Source organism: Pteronotus mesoamericanus, unplaced genomic scaffold (assembly GCF_021234165.1).
Source record: "Pteronotus mesoamericanus isolate MK-2021 breed Mesoamerican mustached bat unplaced genomic scaffold, CSHL_Meso_final contig_166, whole genome shotgun sequence".
Classification (NCBI taxonomy): Eukaryota; Metazoa; Chordata; class Mammalia; order Chiroptera; family Mormoopidae; genus Pteronotus; species Pteronotus mesoamericanus.
In genome coordinates, this window is record NW_026555066.1 from 1,036,851 (window position 1) to 1,060,995 (window position 24,145).

The following is a 24,145-nucleotide window of genomic DNA, read 5'->3' on the forward strand; positions in this document are numbered from 1 at the left end:
GGCAGAACAAGAAATGGAAATAATATAAAGAAAATATGGTATATATTATACAATGAAATATCCGGTCATGAAAAAGAATGATATCTTGGCATTTGCAACAGCATGGGTAGACGTTGAGTGCATTATGCTAAGGGAAATAAGTCTGAAAAAAGAAAGACAAATACAAACAATCTCACTTATATGTGGAATCTAAAAACAAAAACAAAACCCAAGCTCATAGATACAGAGAACAGATTGTTGGTTGCCAGAAGTGTGTGGGAGGATGGAGGGATGAGGGTCGGAGGTAGGCAAAATAGGTAAAGGGAGTAAAAGGGTACACACTTCCCGTTACAAAACAAAGAAATAAGTCATGGGGATGTAATGTGCAGCATGGTGAGTATAGTTAATAAAACTGTGCTGTATATTTCCAAGTTGCTAAGAGAGTAAATCTTAAAAGTTCTTATCACAAGGAAAAAATTCTATAACTATGTGAAGTGATGCACGGATTTATTGTGGTAATCATTTCACAATATATACAATATTGAATCATTGTTATATACTTGAAATATAAGGTTGAGCATACCTCCTTATCAATCAAACGCACCAAAATTTTGGTTAAAAAAATGAAAATGAATGATGTCAAAAAAGTTTAACATGATTAATTGTAACTAGTTGTATTTTGCAGGTTCAAGTCAATATGATTATGAAAGGGAAGACTAACTTTCAATTTATCCATGTCAAGAACACTTTTCAGTTCTTTAATAACTTTGAGATTATTTCAATAAATACAACTGAAGCAAATAAGATCTATAAGCACCAAACAGATATATTTTAAATTAATTTTTAGGTAAAGACCTCCTAAATCAACTCATGAAGTATCTGCATAAAGATATATAAGAAAAGATAAAAATAACTCCTAATTTTTTTCTATGTCCATGTGAAAAAAACATGTTTCATAAATACAAGTGGTAGTAGAAGATGCATTAATATTGCTTAGTTTTTTAATACACAAAGAAATAGCAATAACATATAACACATTCAACAGTTAAAAGGGACATAATACTAGTCAGTAGGGCTGTATCATTCATTCACATTGCAGATTTATCTTAAAACACTAGTTTAGGATTTGGGACAAGAGAGCAGAAATTCATCTCTTCCTGTTTCTCTCTTCAAAATACAACTAAAAAATATGGAAATGTGATAGTAGACAATCACAGGATGGCACCAAAGGGTGAAAAGGTTAAGGCGGACTGGCTAGGGAATCCCCAGGGCTTAAGGAAAAAGATAATAGTTTGGCATCTCCTGATTACTCAGTGACAGAAGGTAGTCCAGACTCTGGGTCCAAAGGCAAAGGCAACCCACCCCCTGTGGTCTCTTGACCCCCAACCCAGCATGAGAAAATGGTTCAGGTAAGCCATTTCTCCCCTCTGCTCACTCTGGTGGGAACTCCACCAGCAGAATGTGACCAACTTAGAGAACTATATTGAGGCAGCAAGCCTAGAGAAGTGCTCTTCAACCCTTCCATAGAGAGGTGGGGCCCAGGTGTGCAAGGTGTTCCAAAGAAACCAGAGTACTCTGAAAACTAAATGATCATTACAACAGGGTGACTGCCAGATAAACTGTAATATTTAAATACAGAGTCTTCTAACACAGTATTCAAAAGCTCCAAAAGACAAATGAAAATTCCTTGTCATATCAAAAACCAGGAAAATCACAATTCGAATGTGGAAAGACAGTCAACAGATGCCAACACCAAGATGAATCAGATGTTGGAATTAACTGACAAGGATTTCAAAGCAGCCATCATCAAAATGTCAATAAGCAATTACAAATACTCTTGAAGTAAAGAAAAAAAACTCATTACAAATAGAAGACATTAAAAAAAAGAACCAAATGGAAATTATAGAACTATAAAGAACAATCATTAAAAAACAACTCATTGAATGGGCATAATAAATAAAAACAAGAAAGAACCAGTAACCTTGACAACAGAACAACAGGAATTACCCAATCTGAATAACACAGAAAAATATTAGTTTATAACTACCAAATAATAACACAATTATATATACATCTGGTTATAATTTATTTCTTTAGATTAGGTAGCATTTTATTCTACACTATTTATTTCCTTTTTTAATTCTTCTGAGCTTTTCTTAGGAACAGAAGGTTATAATGAGAAAAAGAAAATGGTCAATAATATCACAATCTATACGATCTTTATTAAAATAAGTAAAAATAATGCCTATTTTTATTGAACATATACATAAATACAAGAATGCAAAATCTTCTCTAGTCAAGATACAATGAGTTCCCAATTAATACAAATACCTCAACATGCACTTATCATTTCCATGGTATTAAATTTGAGGATACTCACCTTCTAACTAAATCCGGTTTTAGAAGAGTTGCTTGTTGTTCAACTCCAACTGGTTGGGATGTAGGCTGTAAATGATATAGAAATAAAAAATGATATGATAACAGCAAACTTTAAGCTAAAGATGAAATTTGCTATTTTGGGAAACATACTTGTGACATAACATTTTGATTACCTCACAAACCAGGTAGAACATCTACACTACTGAATGTCTATATCAATCTCATTATTGATTTTACTACCAAAGATAAAGAAAAATAAACCATAGCAATACTCATATTCATTAACATTTTTCATTAAGAAAAGAGAACATTGTTTTATATGCTTTTGCTCGTGTTATTTTTCAACAGAAAACACTGACATTCAGCTTCCAATCCTGGTTATAAAACTACTCCTAAAGGAAGAGTTACTGCCATTACACAAACAGATAAATCAGTGACACAAGCTTTAAATATTGTGTGGTCTCATAATTCTTGCTCTCTTTTTTCACAAAACTACTGCCAATTATCCCTTTGGGGTGTTAGTATTGGAGAGCTGGAATACTGATTTCAAGGAGAAAAGTATAAACCCCCTAAGAAGGCAAATGCGAACCCTGCTGGAAAACAATTTAGGTTCTTTTGGATGGCAAATAAAAGTCCTCAGTGAACTACTACTCCCTGCCTCATTCTCTAGCCTCTTCTCTGCTCAAAGCCACACTGAAGGACTTGGACTTTTCCATATACTGTGACTCTACTTCTGCTCCTTCACCTCCCTGGATTACTACAACTCCTCCTTAAGTCCTGTCCATTTAGCAAATATCTAGGTGGAACTCCTATATAAAAAAGCCTCTATTACAGTGGGTTCCAGACACCAACAAAATCACCTTGGGGATGCTAAAAAAGTTATGCCTTAGTTCATATCTTGGTTTCTAAACTAAAAGGGATGAAGGTTCCTTACAGAAATGGTTGATTTTGGTGTTGGGGCAAGGAAAGTTACAGATGAACCCGGATCATGTTGCTATACCAAAAAGTAAAGAACTGCTCGAAGGATGATGGGAACATATCAAAGGCAGACAAAAGCCAGCTTGAAGGGGTTCCCACAGCCCAAAATTTGGGCATGAAAATAAATAATGATAGTAACAGAATATAACCAATTCAATAAAATAAGAATCCATGAAGTCATACTAATACAAACAAAAAAGGAAAGCTCTTCCAGTACAAGGCCAAGTAATAAATATAAGGACTAAAGAAGTCAGAAAATCATCGATGGATGATAAAACTAATGGGTAAATGTTGCATGAGGAACAGGATATTTACAGTTTCAAAATATTTCCTCATAGATTGTTTATTAATTACAAAAGCAAAAAACAAAACAAAAACAAAAAACGATCACTTTACAGTAGAACTTGGCAGGCCCAACCTTAACCAAGTAATCATATTTAACCCCAGCAATATAGGGACAAATGGACATCACATGCCTCCTAATATGACATGATGTGCAAATAACACAATATTACGTAACATGTTATTCCTGACAAAAATGCATGATCTGAATCACATTGTATAAAACAGCTGACCTTCATTTTTCAAAAATACCAATGTTGTGAAAGACACAAGCTGAGAAACTGTGTCAGATTTAAAGGGACAAAACAAGACAAACAATACAACTAAAGGAAATGCATGATCTTCCATTAGATCCTGGATTGCGGGAGGGGGTTGCCATTAAGGACATTATTTGGATAATTGGTGGAATTTTAATGTGAAGAACATATTAAATAGTACTATACTAATGTTAAATTACCTGGACTTGGTCATTGTATTGGATTAAGAAAATGTCCTTGTTCTCATACAGAAATATTTACAGGTAAAAGGCATCCTGTTTGCAATGAGTTCTCCCATGCTTCAGAGGGAAAGTCATATGAGGATGAATAGTAGATGTATCAACGGATGGACAGAGATGGACACAACAACCAATAGACAGATCACCATTCAGTTATGTCTTTTATCATGTCCCTCTTACGTCTGACACCAGGGATTATGTATAATTTATCTTTGTATTCTCTGTGCCTCCTAACACAGTGCCTAACACATTTTAGGCTTCCAATAAATGCTTGAAAGGACAAAGTAAGAAAACTGACATAAGAAAGAATGTGCCATGAAAATGTTTGTGATCCAGTATTACCAATCCTTGGCATCAGTTTGGAAGAAATACGAAAAAAGAAAAAAGTACAAAGTATCATAGTAAATGGTGACTATGTCTGTTTTTGTGATATTACATATAATAAATATTGCTCGGCTATGAAAAAGAAGAAAATCTTACCATTTCTGACAGCATGGATAAACCTAGATGGTATTATGCTCAGTGAAATAAGTCAGTCAGAGAAAGACAAATATCATATGATTTCACTTATATGAGGAATCTAAAGAACAAAATAAATCAACAAACAAAATTGAAACAGAGTAATAGACACAGAGTAGACTTATAGTTGCCAGGGGGGAAGGAATTTGGGGGATTGGGTGAAAGAGACACAGAGATTAATAGTACAGACTGGTAGGTTACTAAATTGTTATGGGGGTGTAAAACAAAGCACAGGGACTATAGTCAATAATATTGACTATATATGATAACAGATGGCTATGAGAAATATTGAGGGGAACACTATATAAACCATATGACTGGCTAACCACTAGGATGTACACCTGAAGCCAATAAAAAAATAAAACTAAAAAAAAAAAAAAAAGAAAAAAACTGATAGCTAGTTAGTTGTCCAGGAACAGGGAAAGAGGTAATTATGAATACTTACTGCATTAACATGTGACCATTGAAAATCATGTATTAAAAATGCCATCAATTTGAGTATTGATTTTGTACCTGGCTACTTTGTTGAATTCATTACCTCTAGTAGATTTTTGGTGGACTCTTTAGTTTTCTATGTACATCATATTTGCGTTGTGAGTTTTACTTCCGCCTCTCCCATTTAGATGCCTCTTATTTCTTCTTCTTGTCTGACTGCTGTGGTCAGAACTTCCAGTACTATGTTGAATGAAAAGTGGTTAAAGTAGACATCCCTATCTTGACCCTGATCTTAAGGGGAGATGCCTTTACTTTTTGCCAACTGATTATGATGTTGGCTGTAGGTTTTTCATTTATGGCCTTTATTATGTTGAGGTATCATTCCTTTATTCCCAATTTCCTCAAAGTTTTTATCATAAATGGGTGCTGGATTTTATCAAATGATTTGTCTTTCATATTCTTTATGTGATGTATCACATGATTTGGAAATATTGTACCATCCTTGCACCTTCAGGATAAATCCCACTTGATCATACTTTATGATTTTTTAATGTATTGCTGGATCTGATTTGATGATATTTTGTTGAGCATTTTAGCATCCATGTTCATCAGGGATATTGCCCTATAATTTCCGTTCTTTGTTGTGTCTTTATCTGGTTTCGGAATTAGGATATTGCTGTCCTCATAAAAAAAAGTCTGGAAGTCTTCACTCCTCTTAAATTTTTTGGAATAGTTTCAAAAGGTGTTAGTTCTTCTCTGAATGATTGGTAAAAATCGTCTGTGAAGCCATCTGGCCCAGGACTTTTGTTTGCTGGGAGTATTTTTTTTAATTACTGCTTTAATTTCATTAGTTGTTATCTGTCTATTCAGGTTTTCTGATTCTTCCTGATTCAGTTTTGGAAGATTGTATACTGCTAGAAATGTATCCATTTCACTGAAGTTGTCTAATTTCTTTCTTTTCTTCTCTTCTCTTCTCTTCTCTTCTCTTCTCTCTCTCTCTCTCTCTCTCTCTCTCTCTTTCTTTTGTGTATAAACTATTTACTGACAGACAAGGACTACAGATTTATTTCTTCTTGGACACACCCACACTGCAACCCTGGCTGCCTGTGGTCTTGGTGTGCTGGCCTCAAACACAAAGACCCCAGAAGTGGCACAAGCCTCTGTGGGTGCGAATTTTCTTCAGCCACTCCAGGTCTTCACAAAGCTTGTTGTCCAGGCCATTGGCCAGGACCTGGCTGTATTTCCCATCTTTCACATCCTTCTGTCTGTTCAAGAACCAGTCTGGAACCTTGTATTGACGTGGGCTCTGCATAATAGTAATCACCCATTGCATCTCATCCTCTGTAAATTCTCCTGTCCTCTTGGTGAGGTTGATGTCTGCTTTCCTCAACACCACACGAGCATTATCTTTGCCCCACACCGTTAATTGCAGTGATGGCAAAGGTGATTTTCCATCGCCCATCAATATTGGCATTGAGTACTCGCAAAATGTGCTCGAACTTCTCAGGAATCACTAGAAACATGGCTGTAGAGGTGTGTAGGTCTCCTGTGGAAGAGCTGAAGTTGTCCAATTTCTTAGTACATAGTTGTTCATCATATTTTCTTACAAACCTTTGTATTTCTGTGATATCAGTTGTTACCTCTCTTCTTTCATTTCTAATTTCATTTGGGTCCCCTCTCTTTTTTACTTGATGAGCCTGGTTAAAGGCTTATCAATCTTGTTTATCTTTTCAAATAAACAGCTCCTAGTTTCATTGGTCTTTTTTTAAATTATATTTTATTGTTTATACCACTACACTTGTACCAACTTTTTCCTCATGGGCCTGCCTCTAACAAGCTCACCCCCACACACTCCCCACACCATTGTCTGTGTCTTCGTGTCATGTAAATATGCTTTTAGGCTAATCCCTTCACCTTCTTTCATCCACTCTCCAACACCCCTTTGGGCTCCAACAGCTGCCAGTCTCTTCGATGTATCTATGCCTATTTCTACTTTGTTCATTACATTGCACATATAAAAGGGATATATGGTATTTGTTGTCTTTCACTGACTGGATTATTTCACGTAGCATAATAATTCCTAGGTCCACTTATCTTTTGTTTCAGCCTCTATGTCATTTATTTCCTGTCATATGTTATTTCCTCTTTGATCTTGATTATTTCCTTTCTTCACCTGACTCTGGGTTTTGTTAGTTGTTTTTATGGTTCTTTTAGGTGTATGGTTAGATTGTTTATTTGAGATTTTCTTGCTTCTTGAGGTACACCAGTAGTCCTATTAACTTCCCTCTCAGGACTACTTGCACTGTGTCCCATATATTTTGCCTTGTTGTGTGTTCATTTGTTTCCAGATAATGTTTAATTGCTTCCTTGATCTCATTCATAACCCATTTATTATTTAATAACGTGCAATTTATCCCTTATGCATTGAATATTTGGGTTTTTTCATTGAGGTTGATTTCAAGTTTTATTCCATTGTAATCTGAGAAAATGCTTGATATGATTTCAATCTTCCTGAATTTGTTAAGACTTATTTTCTGTCTTAATATCTAGCCTATCTTTGCAAATACTCTATGTACACTTGAGAAGAATGTATATTTTGCTGCTTGGAGATGGAATGTTTTATAAATATCAACTAAATCCATTTGATCTAGTGTGTTATGTAGAAGTCACAGTTTTCCTGCTGATTTTTCATATGGAAGATCTGTCCATTAATGACAGTGGAGTGTTAAAATCCACTGCCATAACTGTATTTCTGTTGATCTCTCCTTTTATGTCCACCAACATTTTCTTTATATATTTAGGTGATTCCTATATTGAGTGCATATATGTTTACAACTGTTATATCCTCTTGCTGGATCAACACCTTTACTATTATGTAGTGACCTTCTTTTCCACTTGTCATGGTTTTTGTTTTGAAGTCTATTTTGTCAGATAGAAGTATTACTACCTTAGCTTTTTTTGTTTGTTTCCCTTTGCATGGAATATTTTCCTCCATATTTCACTTTCAGCCTGTGTAAACTGTTGTTCTCAGGTGGGTCTCTTGTAGACACCATATATATGGGTCATGTTTCTTATTCATTCAATTACTCTGTGTCTTTTGACTGGAGTATTTCTCCATTTACATTTAAGGTTATTATAAATAGGTACTTATTTATTGTGACTTTTTTTCACTGGGCTTATCTTCCTCTATTTCTTCTTCTTAAAGCAGGTCCTTTAACATTTTCTGCAATGCTGGTTTGGTGGTAATTAACAACTTTTAACCTTTTTTTGGTCTGGGAAGTTCTTTATTTCTCCTTCAATTTTAAATGATAGCCTTGCTGGGTGGGTAGAGTATTCTTGGTTACAGGTCCTTATTTTTCATCATGTTCAATACTTCATGCCAATCCCTTCTGGCGAGAGGCGTTTCTGTTAAGAAATCAGCTGACAGCCTTATGGGAGCTCCTTTTAGGCAACTGTTTCTTTCTTGCTGACTTTAAGATTCTCTCTCTGTCTTTATTCTTTGCCACTGTAATTATGATGTGTCTTGATGGGGGTTTCTTTGGGTTCATCTTGATTGGGATCTCTGTTTTTCCTGAATTTGTGTGACTTTTTTTCTTCACCAGATTAGGTAAGATTTCCGCCATTATTTTTTTCAGTTTCTCTATACCTTGCTGTTTTTCTTTGCTTTCCTATACCCCTATGATGTAGATATTTTTACATATCATGTTGTCCAAAGACCCCTTAAACTATCCTGTGTTTTTTAATTCTTTTTTCCTTTTGCTACTCTGTTTGAGTGCGTTTGTCTACCTCATCTTTCAATTTGCTAATTCGATCTTCTGCTTCATCCAATCTACTGATTATTTCTGCCAGTGTATTCATTTCAGATATGTTACTCTTTTTTCTGCCTGGTTATGTTTCATGGTTCCTACATCCTTTTTCTTTTAACAGCATTTTCTTTTCAACAGCATTTTAAAGATGCTGTTGAGCATCTTTATAAACAGTACTTTGAATACTGAGTCTGATAAATTGCTTAACTCGATTTCATGTAGTTCTTTTACTAGAATTTTCTCCTGTTCTTTCATTTAAGGCCTGTTTCTTTATTTTCCCATTTTGGCTGTCCCTTTGTGTTTGTTTGTGTGTATTAAATATAACTTCTATGACTCCCAAAATTGGTGGGGTGGCCTTCTGTAGTACTTGTCTTGTGGGACCCAGTGGTCCACTCTCCTTGATCACCTGAACTTGGTGCTCTGGAAATGACCATTGGGTGAGTTATGTGGGCCCTCCTGTTGTAATTCATTCTTGATTGCTATTGTCCTGTTCGTGGGATATCTTAACTCTCGGGCTGGTTGACTGTGAGGTTCAACAAATCATTGCACAGGTGATGACCAAACAAAACAAAACAAAACAAAAACAAGTCAACAGAAAAAGAAACAAACACCACCAACAAAAAGAATCAGAAATGAAAACCAAGACAAAAGAAAAAAAAAGAAGAAAAATAATAGAAATAAAGAGAAAAGAAGAAGAATGAAAGAAACAAAAGAACTAGAGAATGAAAAAAGAAACAGAAAAGAGAATATGAAATAAAGAAGAGGAAAGAAATTATTATAGCTAAAAATAAAAATAAATATATAGGGAAAGACCCCTGGCTGGTGTGGCTCAGTGGACTAAGTGCTGGCTTGCAAACTCAAAGGTCGCCAATTCGATTCCCAGTCAGGGCACATATCTGAGTTGTGGGCCAGATCTCCAGTTGGAGGTGTGCAAGAGACAACCACACATTGATGTTTCTCTCCCTCTCTTTCTCACTCCCTGCCCCCTCTGTAAAAGTAAATAAATAAAATCTTAACACATATATTTTTATGTTAAAATATATATATTTATAATATATTATTTCTATATTTATAATATGTTTTCCTTTCCATATTTACAGAAAGGAAAAACTAACTAAAATAAAGAATACAAAAGGAAAAACAGGAAGAAAAAAGAATAAAAAATAGGAAAAAAATAAAATGAGAATAGGAAAAAGAGAATAAGAGATATGAAGGCAAAAAAAAAGAGAGGGAGAAAGTGAAAGAAGAATAGAACAAAAAATGAGGGAGAAAAGAGAAAACAAAGAAAAGATTGAAAAAGAAAAGGTGTTGTTTGCCTCAGCAGTTTGCTGTGCCTGGTGCGATCAGCCTCTGGGTACGCTAAATGTGGAGTTTCTTGAATTCTGCTGTGTGGTTTTTGGAAGCTGGCCACTTGCTGGACCAGGTCAGGGCCACCCAAGAGGTTTACTGTTGCAAGTCAATGTCAAATGCTGTCTCTGCTGCCCTGCTCTCTGCAAATTTTTCAGGGCAAAGTTTCTAGTAGACCAGCTTGTGGGGCTTCCAGAGCCTAGAGGTTGGGTCTGCCTTGGGTCTTGCCCTTAGAATCTTTCCACTGTGAGTTGCTGTCCCTTCTCCACTCAAAGGTGCTCAGTGGGGGTAAGCAAGACCTGGAAGGGGTGATTAAACAAACTCAAGAGTGAAGCCCTCACTCCGTAGGAGGTGGGGGTGGGCACTTCTCCTTCCTGTGACTGCGCTGTTGAACTCACTGGGAAGCTCAGCTCTGCTTCCACATATAGAAGCCACAGTGCAAAGCCCCTGCCCATCTGCCTCATGGATAAAAATCAGCCTCGGGATGCAATCGCAAAAGCCAAGCTCTATGTGTCTTGTTGGCACCTCCACAATGCCCATTCATGCAAGAGGAGATGAAAGAAAAGAAAGGAAAAGAGGGAGAAGGAGAAAGGAAGGAAGGAAGGGAGGACATATCTATGTGGTCAACCACAAAAGGGCTGACCAAAACTCCCAGCTCTCAGGGCCAAATGTCCCATTCCTCCACACAGTGTAACTGAGCAGAGAGGGGTAAACATTTCCAGTCCAGCACCACCATATTCCTTTGCCAAGGGGCTGACACAATATCACCCAAGGTGGAAGAGTGTCATGACCTAGCGCTTGATGTAGATGAGAGCAGTACTCTTCCTCAAGCCTCAATGCCCAGGCTTTGACTGGCTCTCTGCCCAAAGGCCTTCAGGAGAACAGAGAACTGCTGGGTGTATGGATCAGGTCACTCCTCCATAACTCCCAAAATGCTGCCTGGCCCTCCCAGCAGTCACAGATGAGGCAAACTCCCCAGGCTGATGTTGTAACAATGGGCTCTATCCTTTCCTGGGATGGTGCACTCAGAGCCTCCCAGGTATACTGAATCCCCATTGCTCCACACTACCCAACGCTACACAAGCTCCCCTTCCCATCTCTTATTGCTCTGGTTTGGGAACCCCTGAGTGCGGCTGAGACTGCACATTCCCAGGGGAACAGAGTTCCCCTTCCACAGCATCCCTTACCTTCTCAGTCTCCATATTTGTGTGAGGGGGCTCATCCTGGCCTCTCTTCCCATCTTTCCCTGTGTTCCTGTTTATAAATTTCCAAATCAACTATACTTCAACTGGTTTTTTTTTAAATTAATAATTGCTCTGAAGTTTATCTGCAAGTGCAGTCCAGGTCTGGAAAGAAGCAAACAGAGTTTCCAGCTACTCTGCAGCCATCTTGAAACCTCTCCCCATTATTTCAATGCACATTACGGTAGTTTTAGACAAAAGAACGAAACATTTCACTGAAATTGAAAGACATCAGTAAAAATGCCCCTGCATGTATTTGTAAATGTTAGTTTTGAAACTCCAAGAAATATTATGACAGGCCTTAATTTGAAACCATCATGTAAAAAAGCAGATAAACCAAACCATTAGCCATGATTCTGTGGGCTAAAACAAGTAGCATTAATAATCCTGTTAATAATTACAAGTCATTATAAAATACAATTCCAGGTTGTTGTCATAACATTTATATTTTGTTTCTTTTAATATATAGGCTTGCCTCCAGATTTATGCTTCAGGACACCATGTTACTGCTCCATCTTGCTAGGACCCACCATAATTCTTTTAAAATTCTGCAATACAAACATTTGTTATGTTGGCTATATTTTGTTGACTCTTGCATGTACAAAAAAAATAAATCTCTTAGCCCAAGTAATTGCTTTCAATGCTTAAACAATGATTATATCAAAGAGTTAACTACCTAAACTATAATTAGAAGCTAATATAATTTATCCACCAAAACCCCCCCTCAGTATGGGTTCACTAAGATGGAGGAGAAAGTAGAAGGTAGGAATGGTATGTTGTATTAATCTCTCCCTCACCTCCCCACCTTCAAATCCAAATGAAAGAAATGGGACCAATCTATTTTCCTAAGGAGACCATGGTATCCGGATACCTGAGACCTTGATAACTTTCTAGCAAAAAGTTCAATAAAACTAAAATACCTCTGGACATTCTCAGACTGAGGACAAGGCCAAAATAAGAAGAAAAACTAGGCCTAGATTCCATGGGCCACACTATTCTCTCCTCTCTATCTTGGCACTTGAAGCTCTCATTTAAACTTGCTTCTAGATCTTTCTCACAAATGATACTGGGTGCTCTTGGAGAGGAGAAGCCATATGTGTAAGATTTATCATAATATTTCCAGTGCCTAACCAATACCTAAAAAGGAAATGGCTGCTCAAAAACACCTTTCATTATTATGATGTTCTTGTTTTTATTATAGAAATAAAACAACCACTATTTTGAGCATTTATTAAGTACTAAGAACTTATATGCATTATTTAACTAAATTCAACTCTTATGACAACTCTAAGTGGTAGGAATTATCTTCATTTTTCAAACAACGAAGCTGAGGCTATAAAAGATGGAGGTAAAAACTGAGTTAGTAAAAGAAAATGAATGAATAAATAACTCCACAGAGTTCTGAAGCATAGCAGGGGCTTTTCTGTTACTCTCTGTGGGTTCCTAACACTTCTTTCTCCTTTATTATTATTTGCTCTCCTTCCTGCAGTGGTTTTCCACCCTGGGTGCACTTTATAATATTGAGGGAAGGAAAGGAGGAATAGAGAAAGGGAGGAGGGGCGGAAGAAATAGAAAAAAGAAAATCCAAGGTCACGTACAATATTCCAGAGATTCTCATTCAGTTGTTCTGGAGTGAATGAGACCAGTAAAACTAGGAAGTACTTTTAAACATTTCATAAACTGCATTATTGTATGATCAACATTATAAAGCATGTCTCTCCCACAAAGAGACAACCACTATTTACTGAGCACTTACTACATTCCAGGCATTTCTTATATATATCTCATCTAATCCTAATAAGCCGGTAAGATAGGCATTTTTTTCTGACACAGAAGTTAAACAATTGTTCAGTGAAAACCCATATATCCAGCACCCACAGACTACAGCATTTTACTAAATTTGTATTAATATGTTTATCCAGAAATCCATTTTAGGTTTTATGCATTTCAAAATAAGTTCCAAATGAAAGATATATTAAAACTTCATTTTATAAATTGAGAGGGCCAAAGTTAAAAAAAGTTAATACCCTTCAAAGAGCCAGAGTTCAAACTCAGGTCTAACTAAAGATACAAACTGGCTCAAACCTATAGTGTATGCTGCGTATACTTTTTAACAGTGAAAATATTGCTTATTTAATTAAAGAAAGTTATTACTGTGCATGAATGCCCACTTTAATATTTTTATATTTATAAAGAACCCTTCAGCCCTGGCTGGTATGGTTCAGTGGACTGACTGCCGATCTGTGAAGCAAAGCGTTGCTAGTTTGATTCCTAGTCAGGGCACATGCCTGGGTTGTGGGTCAGGTCCCCAGTAGGGGGCATGCAAGAGGCAACTACACATCGATGTTTCTCTCCCTTTGTCCTTCTCTTCCAATCTAAAGATAAATAAATGAATGAAATATATTTTTTAAAAAGAACCCTTCATCGATAAAGTAATTGTTTATCTAAGCCTAATTCTCTCCCAACCTTATATTCTGAATAATGAATTTACCCTAAGAAATAACTTATCCACAGCAGAGTTCCTTAGATAGACTCACATAATGACACCGAGGCTATTAAAAAGGCAAAAAAAAAAAAAACCCCAAAAAACAACATGAAAACACAACAGTACCACAAATACTGACAGAAAAGAGGGATAGAAACTATAAAGAAGTTTCATTAATTATAAGGCAGACAGAACTGGACTGGAGAAAAAAAATTACCTGGGCTTAACTCCGAGGTCTCCCTGGGATATCACCTCATGAAACGGAACCTAACTGAAAGTAGACTTATACATCACACTTTCCCCGTATCTGCCCTCAGCTGAGTTATCAAGAATCTGTAACAACCAGCAAATTGACCAGGCACTGCTCTTGTCACAGCCCTCCAAGCTTTCTACAGTAATTTAGAGAGAACAACAATTTTTTTTAAGTGGCAGGAGTGAGTGCATATTGGAGATGAAAAAGAGGGAATTAACTGAGCCATTTGGCAGTCTGGGAAGCATACTCCCTACAAATAAAGCCAAATTATCAATAAAAAAGAAATTCTTTAAAAAGCTGGGATGATCCTATTCTAATGAAATAAATACTAAAAATGCCTTTGTGTACATGCATAGAAACATGTCTGGAAAACATTAAATGTTTTGTTTCTGAGACATAGGATAACAGATGAATTTCAACTTTCTACTTTTCTGTATTTTTAAAAAGTATTTATTAGAAGAAAAATTATTTTTAAAAAGCAACTGTAATAAGAGGAAATAACCTTACCAACACATATAAAAGATACATAACAAATTTTTTCACTTATGAGGAAAACAAATGCCAACTATAAACACTTGGGAGGAAAAAGGAAGCAAAAGTCTGACTGACTGTAGGCTTCTCTTCTGAAGCATTAACTAGAAGTCAACAGTACAAAATATCTTGTAGAAGGAAAGAAAAGATGGTCAACTGATATTTTTTCTATCTAGCCACATTAATTTGCGAATGTATATGAAAGGTAAGTTTCAGATACCCAAAGAATCAAAAATAGCACACCGAAGTAACCTTGAAAAATTCCACAAAGCCGTTTTCTAAACTACAGTTTCACTTAGAAAAACTTAAGAATCAAAAATAGGAAAGTTGTGGCTTAAAAACTGGTGCCATATACTAAAACCAGCAATAAGTATTGTCCAAATTGTTAAAACTGTTTCAAAATTGACTGTATACATAAAAACTGAAAATTTCACATGTATAGTATAAAATAAAAAAAAACACCTTTCATACTATCCCCCCCAAACAACTGTTTCCTTTTTCCTTAAATACTTTATAATAGCAACCCACAGATAATGAGACTCTTATCTCATTCCACCAATCTCCTCAATTAAAGATTTCAACTGTGTTGTTATTTCATAGGTTGGTTCCTTCGTGGAGAATGAGATCAACCAGAAAGGTTCCCATTCCTTCAATATCCTCAATGCTTTAATTAATTTACATTAGAAAAGAAAGAGGGCTGGAAAATGTCCCTGTAAACTAATCCAAATGACTGATGACCCTGGACATTATAAAGCTATACTAAGTAACATGGGCCTTTTGGGAACATTTTTTGGACAATGTTCGGCAAACATACCTGATACTTAGACTAATTTCCCTTTGATTAGAGTAAATTAATTTCACATAAAACACAATTGTACTAAATAGCATTTTTACATAAATAGCCAGAATCACTCTCTCTAGAGAAACAAGGCATCACTTTAATCCTCAATTTTTACATAAAGATTTTCATTTAATAGAATTAACTACTTTATAGAGGAAGTTACAGAGAAGATTAAATAAGGTGACATTGTCTGGTCCTCAATGTCAGCTCCCTAAATATGAGATTTATTCCTTTAGAATATCTCAGAAAAATGGTTGCATGATATATTAAAACTGTCTTTACCAGAATAAACTTGATTGTTTTAATCATATTCACACACAGTAGGCCCAAGAGCGTTTCTCAACAAAATGAACATAGAGATTCTTTTGCCTATTAATATCAACATTATAAACATCAACAAAGTCCATTCTTCATATAGTTTCTGTACTGTCTTAAAAACAGTAGAATAGAAACATAACCAGAGACAAAGTAAACATCTCAAAGGTACTACTATCTTCAATAATTACCTTCCTGGGCCTTAAACATACCTTGATAGAATTAAAATCACTAAGTGTAAATCATAAAGATATTAATTACTTCACTGATTAAGAAAGTGGAGCTGAAATTTATGTTACTAAGATCAGCTATGAAACAGTAGTAAAATAGGAAATGCTAATAAGAACTGAAATTTCTAGCCCTGGCTGGTGTGGCTCAGTGGATTGACCTGTGAACCAAAGGGTCGCCTGTTCGATTCCCAACCAGGGCACCTGACTGGGTTGCGGGCCAGGTCCCTGGTGGGGACATGCAAGAAACAACTCAAACATATTTCTCGCACATCAATGTTTCCCGCCCTCTCTTTTTCCCTTCCTTCCCTTCTAAAAATAAATAAACAAAACCTTTAAAAAATGGGTAGAGACCCTGTACAGACACTTCTTCAAGGAGGACATAAAGAGGGCCCATAGGTATATGAAAGGATGCTCAACATGACAAGCCATCAAAGAGGTGCACATTAAAACCACAATGAGAAATCAACTCACACCAGGCAGAATGGCCATCATAAACAAATCAACAAAAAACAAGTGCTAGTTAGGATGCGGAGAAAAGGAAACCCCAGTGCACACTGTTGGTGGGAATGCAGACTGATGTGGCCACTGTGGAAATTCCTCAGAAAATTAAAATGGAACTGCCTTTTTACCCAGCAATTCCACTGCTGTGATTATACCCTCAGAACCCTGAAACACCAATTCAAAAGAACCTGTGCACCTCAATGTTCACAGCAGCATTATTTACAATAGCCAAGTGCTGGAAACAGCCTAAGTGCCCATCACTAAATGAGTGGATCAAAAAACTGTAGTACAACTACGCAATGGAATACTATGCAGCAGAAAGAAAGAAGGAACTCCTACCCTTCGCAACAGCATAGATGGAAGTGGAGAGCATTATGCTAAGTGCAATAAGAAGGCTTTGAAAGACAAATACCATATGATCTCATCTATAAATGGAACCTAATCAACAAAACAAACAAAAGAGCAAAATAGGCCCAGAGGCATGGAAACAAGGAACAGACTGACAGCGATCAGAGGAGAGAGGGGAGGGGAGGTAACAAGGGAAAGGAGGGGAAGGGTCTAGTCAAGGAATATGTATAAAGGACCCATGAACATAAACAACTGGTTGGGGACTGACTCTGGGCGGGGGGCAGGGGAGAGCAATGGGGGAAAATTGGGACAACTTTAATAGGAAAAAAAAAAAGAGCACCATCCACAATCTGTAAAAGATGGACAATATCCAAGGGAACCGAAACCAACAGATGACATCCATAGGGAAACAGAATCTATGGAAAAACTAAAACATAGAAAAAGATAAGCACCAAACTAACAGAGATATATTAGGTCTTTGGGAGAATGAACTTCAAGTAGGTACTTAATGCTGCCTGGCAATCTTACTACCATTCATTCTACCATTCTCCTAGAAAACTACTTTATACCTTCAACTCTTTCCTTAAACTTTTCATACCCACTCCCTTCCCCAAACTCATGCTCAGAAGATGACCCTGCATCTATTTCAAAGGGAATATAAAAAGCAACAAAGAAGATATTGTCCATAAGCTCCCACTATCACATCTGCTCACTAATAGCATCTGCGCCCATACTCTCTGCCTTTGCCTGTATTTTAGAAAAACCTGTCTGGGCTCCTATGCTAAGGCCAATCCCTCTATTTAGAAACTAAACTTGTAGTTCCGCTCACCTTCTTAAGGACATCTCTCCAGTAATTCTCCTTTCTCCTATCTCACCATTTTTTCTCTCACTCCTAAATCATTCCTGTTATAAATATGAGATTGTATCTCCATTAAAATAAAACATTTCAACCAGAGCTTATTGAGATATGATTAATTCTGAAGCTGGGGAAGAGAGGAATAGGATAGTTCTGGAACATCTCTGTGTAAAGCTAAATCCAAAGCATTATGGGGACAAGTCAAAAGGACGAAGGAACCAGCTTGTAGAGGATCTCACTAGCCAAGTCTGAGACTATTGGTGCATCAAAATAAATGATACTAATTAATTATAATGCATAGAATAAATCTATCATTTTATTTAAGTACATAAACATAAATAAGTAGTAAGAAATAGAAAGCTCTATTCCAAAAAATACATATGGGATTCGAAAACCACAATTTGGCAATCACCAAAGTAACAAATGTTACAGGCAAGAACCTTAAATGGCTGCAAAAACTATGGGTAAAAGTATTATGATAAACATAATCTCAAAGTAACTCTCCACAAATTACTTAATTGCAAAGTGAAAAATAATAACTTTTCAGTGGAAAAACCTGGTAAGACACCACCTTAACCCAGTTATCAGAATTAATATCACTACTAGGACTACCGGCAAAGATGGAGGCTTATGTAGATACACTTTACCTCCTCGCACAACCAAAAGAAGGATAAAAACAAATTTAAAAACAAAAAAATAACAAGAACTATCAGAAAATTGAACTGTATGGAAGTCTGACAACCAAGGAGCTAAAGAAGAAACGTTCATACAGACCGGTAGGAGGGCAGAGATGGGAAGCCGGGGCAGAAAGGATGTGTGGCAAGGCAGTGGCTGACAATCTGGGCAGTCCCACATTTGCGTGGGGATAAACCCTGATGAAAAGCTGGGGAGCGAGACAGGTTGCGCAATCCAGGATTCCGGCATGGGAAAAGAAAGCCTCAAAACCTCTACTTATAAAAATCTGTGGAAGTTTCAGTGGCAGGAAAAACTCCCAGCCTCATAGGAGAGTCCGTGGGAGAGACCCAAGAGGTCCTAGAACATACACAAACCCACCCACCTGGGAATCAGCACTAGAAGGGCCCAATTTGCTTGTGGGTAGCAGGGGAAGTGACTGAAAGCCAGCCAAGAGCAGAGCAAGCAGCATTTCCCCCCTCTCAGACCCCTCCCCCACATACAGTGTCACAACTCAGTCACCTGGGTTGCCCCACCCTGGCAAATGCCTAAGGCTCCGCCCCTCCCAACGTAACAGGTGTGCTGACACAAAGAAATATGGCCCTAATGAAAGAACAGATCAAAGCTCCAAAAACAAAACTAAGTGATGAACAGAGAGCCAACCTATCAGATGCACATTTCAAAACACTGGTAATCTGGATGCTCACTGAATTGATTGAGTATGGTCACAAAATGGAGGAAAAAGTGAAGGCTATGCAAAGTGAAACAGAAAAATATACAGGGAACCAACAGTAAAGGGAGGGAAACCGGGACTCAAATCAATGATTGGGAGCAGAAGGAAGAGATAAACATTCAAGCAGAACAGAATGAAGAAACGAGAATTCAAAAAAATGGGGAGAGGCTTAGGAACCTCTGGGACAACTTTAAATGTTCCACCATCCAAATCATGGGGGTACCAGAAGGAGACGAGGAAGAGCAAGAAATTGAAAACTCATTTGAAAAAATAATAAAGGAGAACTTCCTCAATCTGGCGAAAGAAATAGACTCCCAGGAGACCCAGGAAGCTCAGAGTCCCAAAGAAGTTGGACCCAAGGAAGCACACACCAAGGCACATCATAATTAGGTTACCCAAGATTAAAGATAAGGAGAGAATCTTAAAAGCAGCAAGAGAAAAGGAGACAGTTACCTACAAAGGAATTCCCATAAGGCTATCAGATGATTTGTCAAAAGAAACCTTCAGGCAAGAAGGGGCTGCAAAGAAGTATTCAAACTCATGAAAGATAAGGACCTACATCCAAGATTACTCTCTCCAGCAAAGCTATCATTTAGAATGGAAGGGCAGAAAAAGTGCTTCTCAGATAAGGTCAAATTAAAGGAGTTCATCATCACCAAGCACTTATCAAAGGAAATGTTAGGGGACTAATCTAAGAAAAAGATAAAAAACTATGAATAATAAAATGACAAACTTACAACTATCAACAATTGAATCTATAAAAACAAAAACAAAAACAAAAAACAAGCTAAGCAAACACCTAGAACAGGAACAGAATCACAGAATTGGAGATCAGAAGGGAGGATGAGAGGGAAAAATGGGGTGAAAGGAACAGGGAATAAGCAGCCTAAATAATAGGTATAAAATAGTTAGGGGGAGGTTAAGAATAGTATAGGAAATGGAGAAGCCAAAGAACTTATATGTACAATCCATGGACATGAAATGAACTAAGGGGTGGAGGGAATGCTGGGGGGAATGTGTGGTATAGGATGGGGGGGAAAAAGAAGAAAAAGAAGGTAATATCACTACTCATAAGACAATGAACATCATGTGCTTCCTGATATGAACACTGAAAAGAACCCAACATCACTTTTATGGTATTCCTGCAAGAAATGCATAACCTGAATCTAACCCTGTGGAAACATCAGACTAACCCATTTTGAATAATACCTTACAATATAACTGGCCTATACTCATCAAAAACATCAAAATCATTAAAGACAAAGGCTCAGTAAATTGTTTTAGATTATAAGAAACTATTTAGGAAGCATAACAATAATGTGGAAACATTTGTCTTGGGTTGGATCCTGAATCACAATTTTTTTCCATTAGAGTATTAAAAATAATATTGATATACTTAGAAGAAATCTTTGGACAGGAGTTAAATGTTAAGAATCTCAGAGACTTCTAGAACACTCCTTAAACATCTCACACAGCACTGCTAACTACAAAAGATCTCATTACTACTTCAGGCATTCTAAAGATGTGAGGTGAGTCACGGTTAATCTAAAAGTCACAAAGCTTATGAACTTTAATTAAGAAATGTCAAATCAGCCACCAATGTCCACCAATCAGAAGTTCATTTTAAATTTTAAGAAACAGCCAGAAAATTATTAAGCATGGGAGGAGATTTAGCAATCACAATATAAATAATACTCTATCCCAAAGGAATAGAACAGGAATGCAGAAATAAGCAAATTATTGGAAAGAATTCAATTATACATGAATGGGAGAAAGGGAAATATGAATAAGCTAGAGCTACATACATCAACATGGATGAATCTCATAAACAATGTTGAGTTTTTTAATTGCAGAAAAATGCATATGCTAGGATACCACTTACATAAACTTTTAAATCTTACAGAAAAAAAATTAAGTCTCCCAGGGACTGCAAATACACTGATAATTTTTTTTTATCTTAAGCTGGGTGATGGGTATGTATATATGTTTCTTGTATTGTTCTTGATATCCTTGTACATATCATAAAGATTTTGGTATAAATATTTTAAATCAAGAATGCAGGTTAAATACTGAAATATTTTAGCAATATTCAATCATCTACATGATCTACAGAGCTTTTACTCATACCAATAATGTAATCCTCAATATTTAAAAAAATGCACCTGCCTTTAAAAATAAAAGAAACTATCAATATTCTCATCAGCTTAAGTCAAGATCGCCACCAAATAAATTTGGCAACAACTGCAGGAAAATTCTTTCAGTATCTAGAGACTTTAGAATTCAGGTATTAAGGACCTACAAATAGGAAGAAATAGAGAAAGCCACAATTATAGGAGGATACTTCAATTCGGTTTTTCTCAGAAAGTGAAAGAGCAATTGAACAATAAAAGTTAGGATATCAAGAATTGGAACATTATCATTAAAATGTATGATGTAATAAACATACAGAAAACTTAGAATACTCCCCCCAGAATAGAAAATATGAATCCTGCCCTGGCTGGTGTGGCTCAGTGGACAGGGCGCCGGCCTGCAAACCAAAAGGTCACTGGTTTGATTCCCAGTCAGGGCACATGCCTGGGTTGCGGGCCAGGTCCCTGGTTGCAGGTATGAGAGAGGCAACCACACAGTGATGTTTCTCGCCCTCTCTTCCTTCCTTCCCATGTCTAAAAATAAATAAATAAAATATTAAAAAAAATAAATCATTAACAAATAGAGCACAAAAATATCAAATTCCAAAAAGTAGAAAGCATGGTCTGACTATAATGCCATAAATATAAAAATTAACAATAAAAATCTATCCAATTCAAAATTAAACATTAACCTCTGTTGAAGAGGAAATCAAAGCAAAAGTTTTAAACTTCTTATAAATAAAGAATGAATAATTATAAAACTAGATCATTGGTATAAGAATAAAGGTCAAAGGAAGAAAACAGTTGAGAAATGACCAAAGAATGTATAGTAACCTCAGATATGATAGAGATGGCATTTCAGATCAGTGTGGAAACAGTGGACTCTTTAATAAATATGTTGTGAGAAATGTCTATTAACTTTGAAAAGAAACACAGCTAGATCTTTCTCACAGCTATCACACAACCCACAGAAAGACAAAAATCCAAATGAATTACAGAACTAAGCAAAGACAAAATTAAGTATCAGAATAAAATACAGAAGACTATTTTATGTTCATAAACCTTCCTAAGCAAGACACAAAATAAAAAAAAATGAATATATTTGATGTGCTTGAAAAGGATAAATGCTTCTCTGTGACAAAGACACTATAAGCAAATTAGAGACACCCTTGGAGAAAGGATTGCCAGTTCGATTCCCAATCAGGGCACATGCCTTGGTTGCAGGCCAGTTCCCCAGTAGGGGGCGCACGAGAGGCAAACACCCACTGATGTTTCTCTCCCTCCCTTTCTCTTCCCTTCCCTTCTGTCTATAAATAAAACCTTTTTTTTTAAAGGAACTACTCATACACATAACTTTAATGGATGTCAAGTCGATTTCAAAGGGTTACATATTGTATGATTCCAGTTATATAACATTCTTGAAAGGACAACAGATCAGCGATAGCCAGGGGTTAGAGGTGGAGGGATGACGATAAATGGATAGCTCCAAGGAGGTTTTTTGCGGTGAAGGATCTGTTCTGTATCCTGATTGTGGCGATTATAATATAAATCTATACATGAAATAAATCCATAGAATACAGACACACAAAATACGTGAATGTTTGTGAAAATTGGTAAAAGCCAAATAAGGTTTGCAGTTTAGTTAATAGTATTGTTCCACTGTCAATGTTCTGGTTTTGATGATTGCTATATATATGGGAAAGCTGAGTGAAGGGTACACAGCATCTCTCTGTACTATTTTGGCAAGCTCAGTGAGTCTAAAATCATACCAGAAAAAAAATTAAAGATAAATAAACAGTGAAGACATGCTTATTATCTCTAGTAATCAGGAAATGCAAATTAAAACTATATTATTTCTTAATCATCAGCCTGACCAAAAAAAAATCCAAATTATCATATATTGACAATAAGATTATACCGCTGGCTCATGAAAATTTAAATTGGTCTAGTCCTTTTGGAAAGCAATTTGGTAATATGTATTAAAATTAAAAAATGTGTAGAACCTATGTTCTAGTGCTTTTGCCCCAGTGTCTCCTCTACCATGATCTACTACTGTAACATTAGCTTAAATGGTGAAAAGTTGGAAAAAGCCAAAATGTCCATTAGTAGGAGACATAGCTAAATAAGCTACAGTGTGGTCTTACAAATGAACACTATGGGGCAATGACATAAAATCAAGTATTATCTCTATGTAATAAGAGACATATTTGTAGGACACATAATTGAATAAAAAACACAAAGTGACACATATGGTATGATCTCTTTTATGTGCTTAAAGACAAACAACAAACCAGAAAACAATACTAAATGGTCTAAGGGTACATAACTACATATGTAACTACACTGAAAAAAAGTCTGGAAGGACACACACCAAACTGATAACAGAAGGCAACAGGACATAGAGAGATAAGGGGTGAAATAAGACTTTTCTACATTGTTTCAAATTTTTTCCAGGAGTATATAGTCGCATATTATCTATGTAATTAAAGAAATCAGAAAAAGTTTTTAAAATAACACAAATATTGTGGTTGAGAATTAAAGTAATATTCAAACACTGTACTGAGTATGGATAAAACTGTAAAGAAAAATGCTGAGGTTTAGTATTTCTCTCCAGAGGCTGAAAATGAAACCTTCTAAACAAATGTTTGATCAGACCACAAAGTCAACTGAAAAGGAATCAATCTCACCCATCAAAAGTACTAATGGACTACTGATAACACATCACAGAA

The 24,145-nt window shown here is 36.3% G+C and overlaps 1 protein-coding gene and 1 pseudogene across 1 annotated transcript in view; both read right to left on the reverse strand.

The window, feature by feature from the left end:
- The window catches only part of WNK3 (WNK lysine deficient protein kinase 3), a 124,631-nt gene that overhangs the window by 32,650 nt on the left and 67,836 nt on the right, over positions 1–24,145 (reverse strand). The window contains 1 exon segment of the mRNA XM_054565693.1: positions 2,360–2,424. Coding sequence (XP_054421668.1) covers positions 2,360–2,424 — 65 coding nt within the window.
- Positions 6,192–6,651, reverse strand: LOC129064552 (40S ribosomal protein S18-like; annotated as a pseudogene).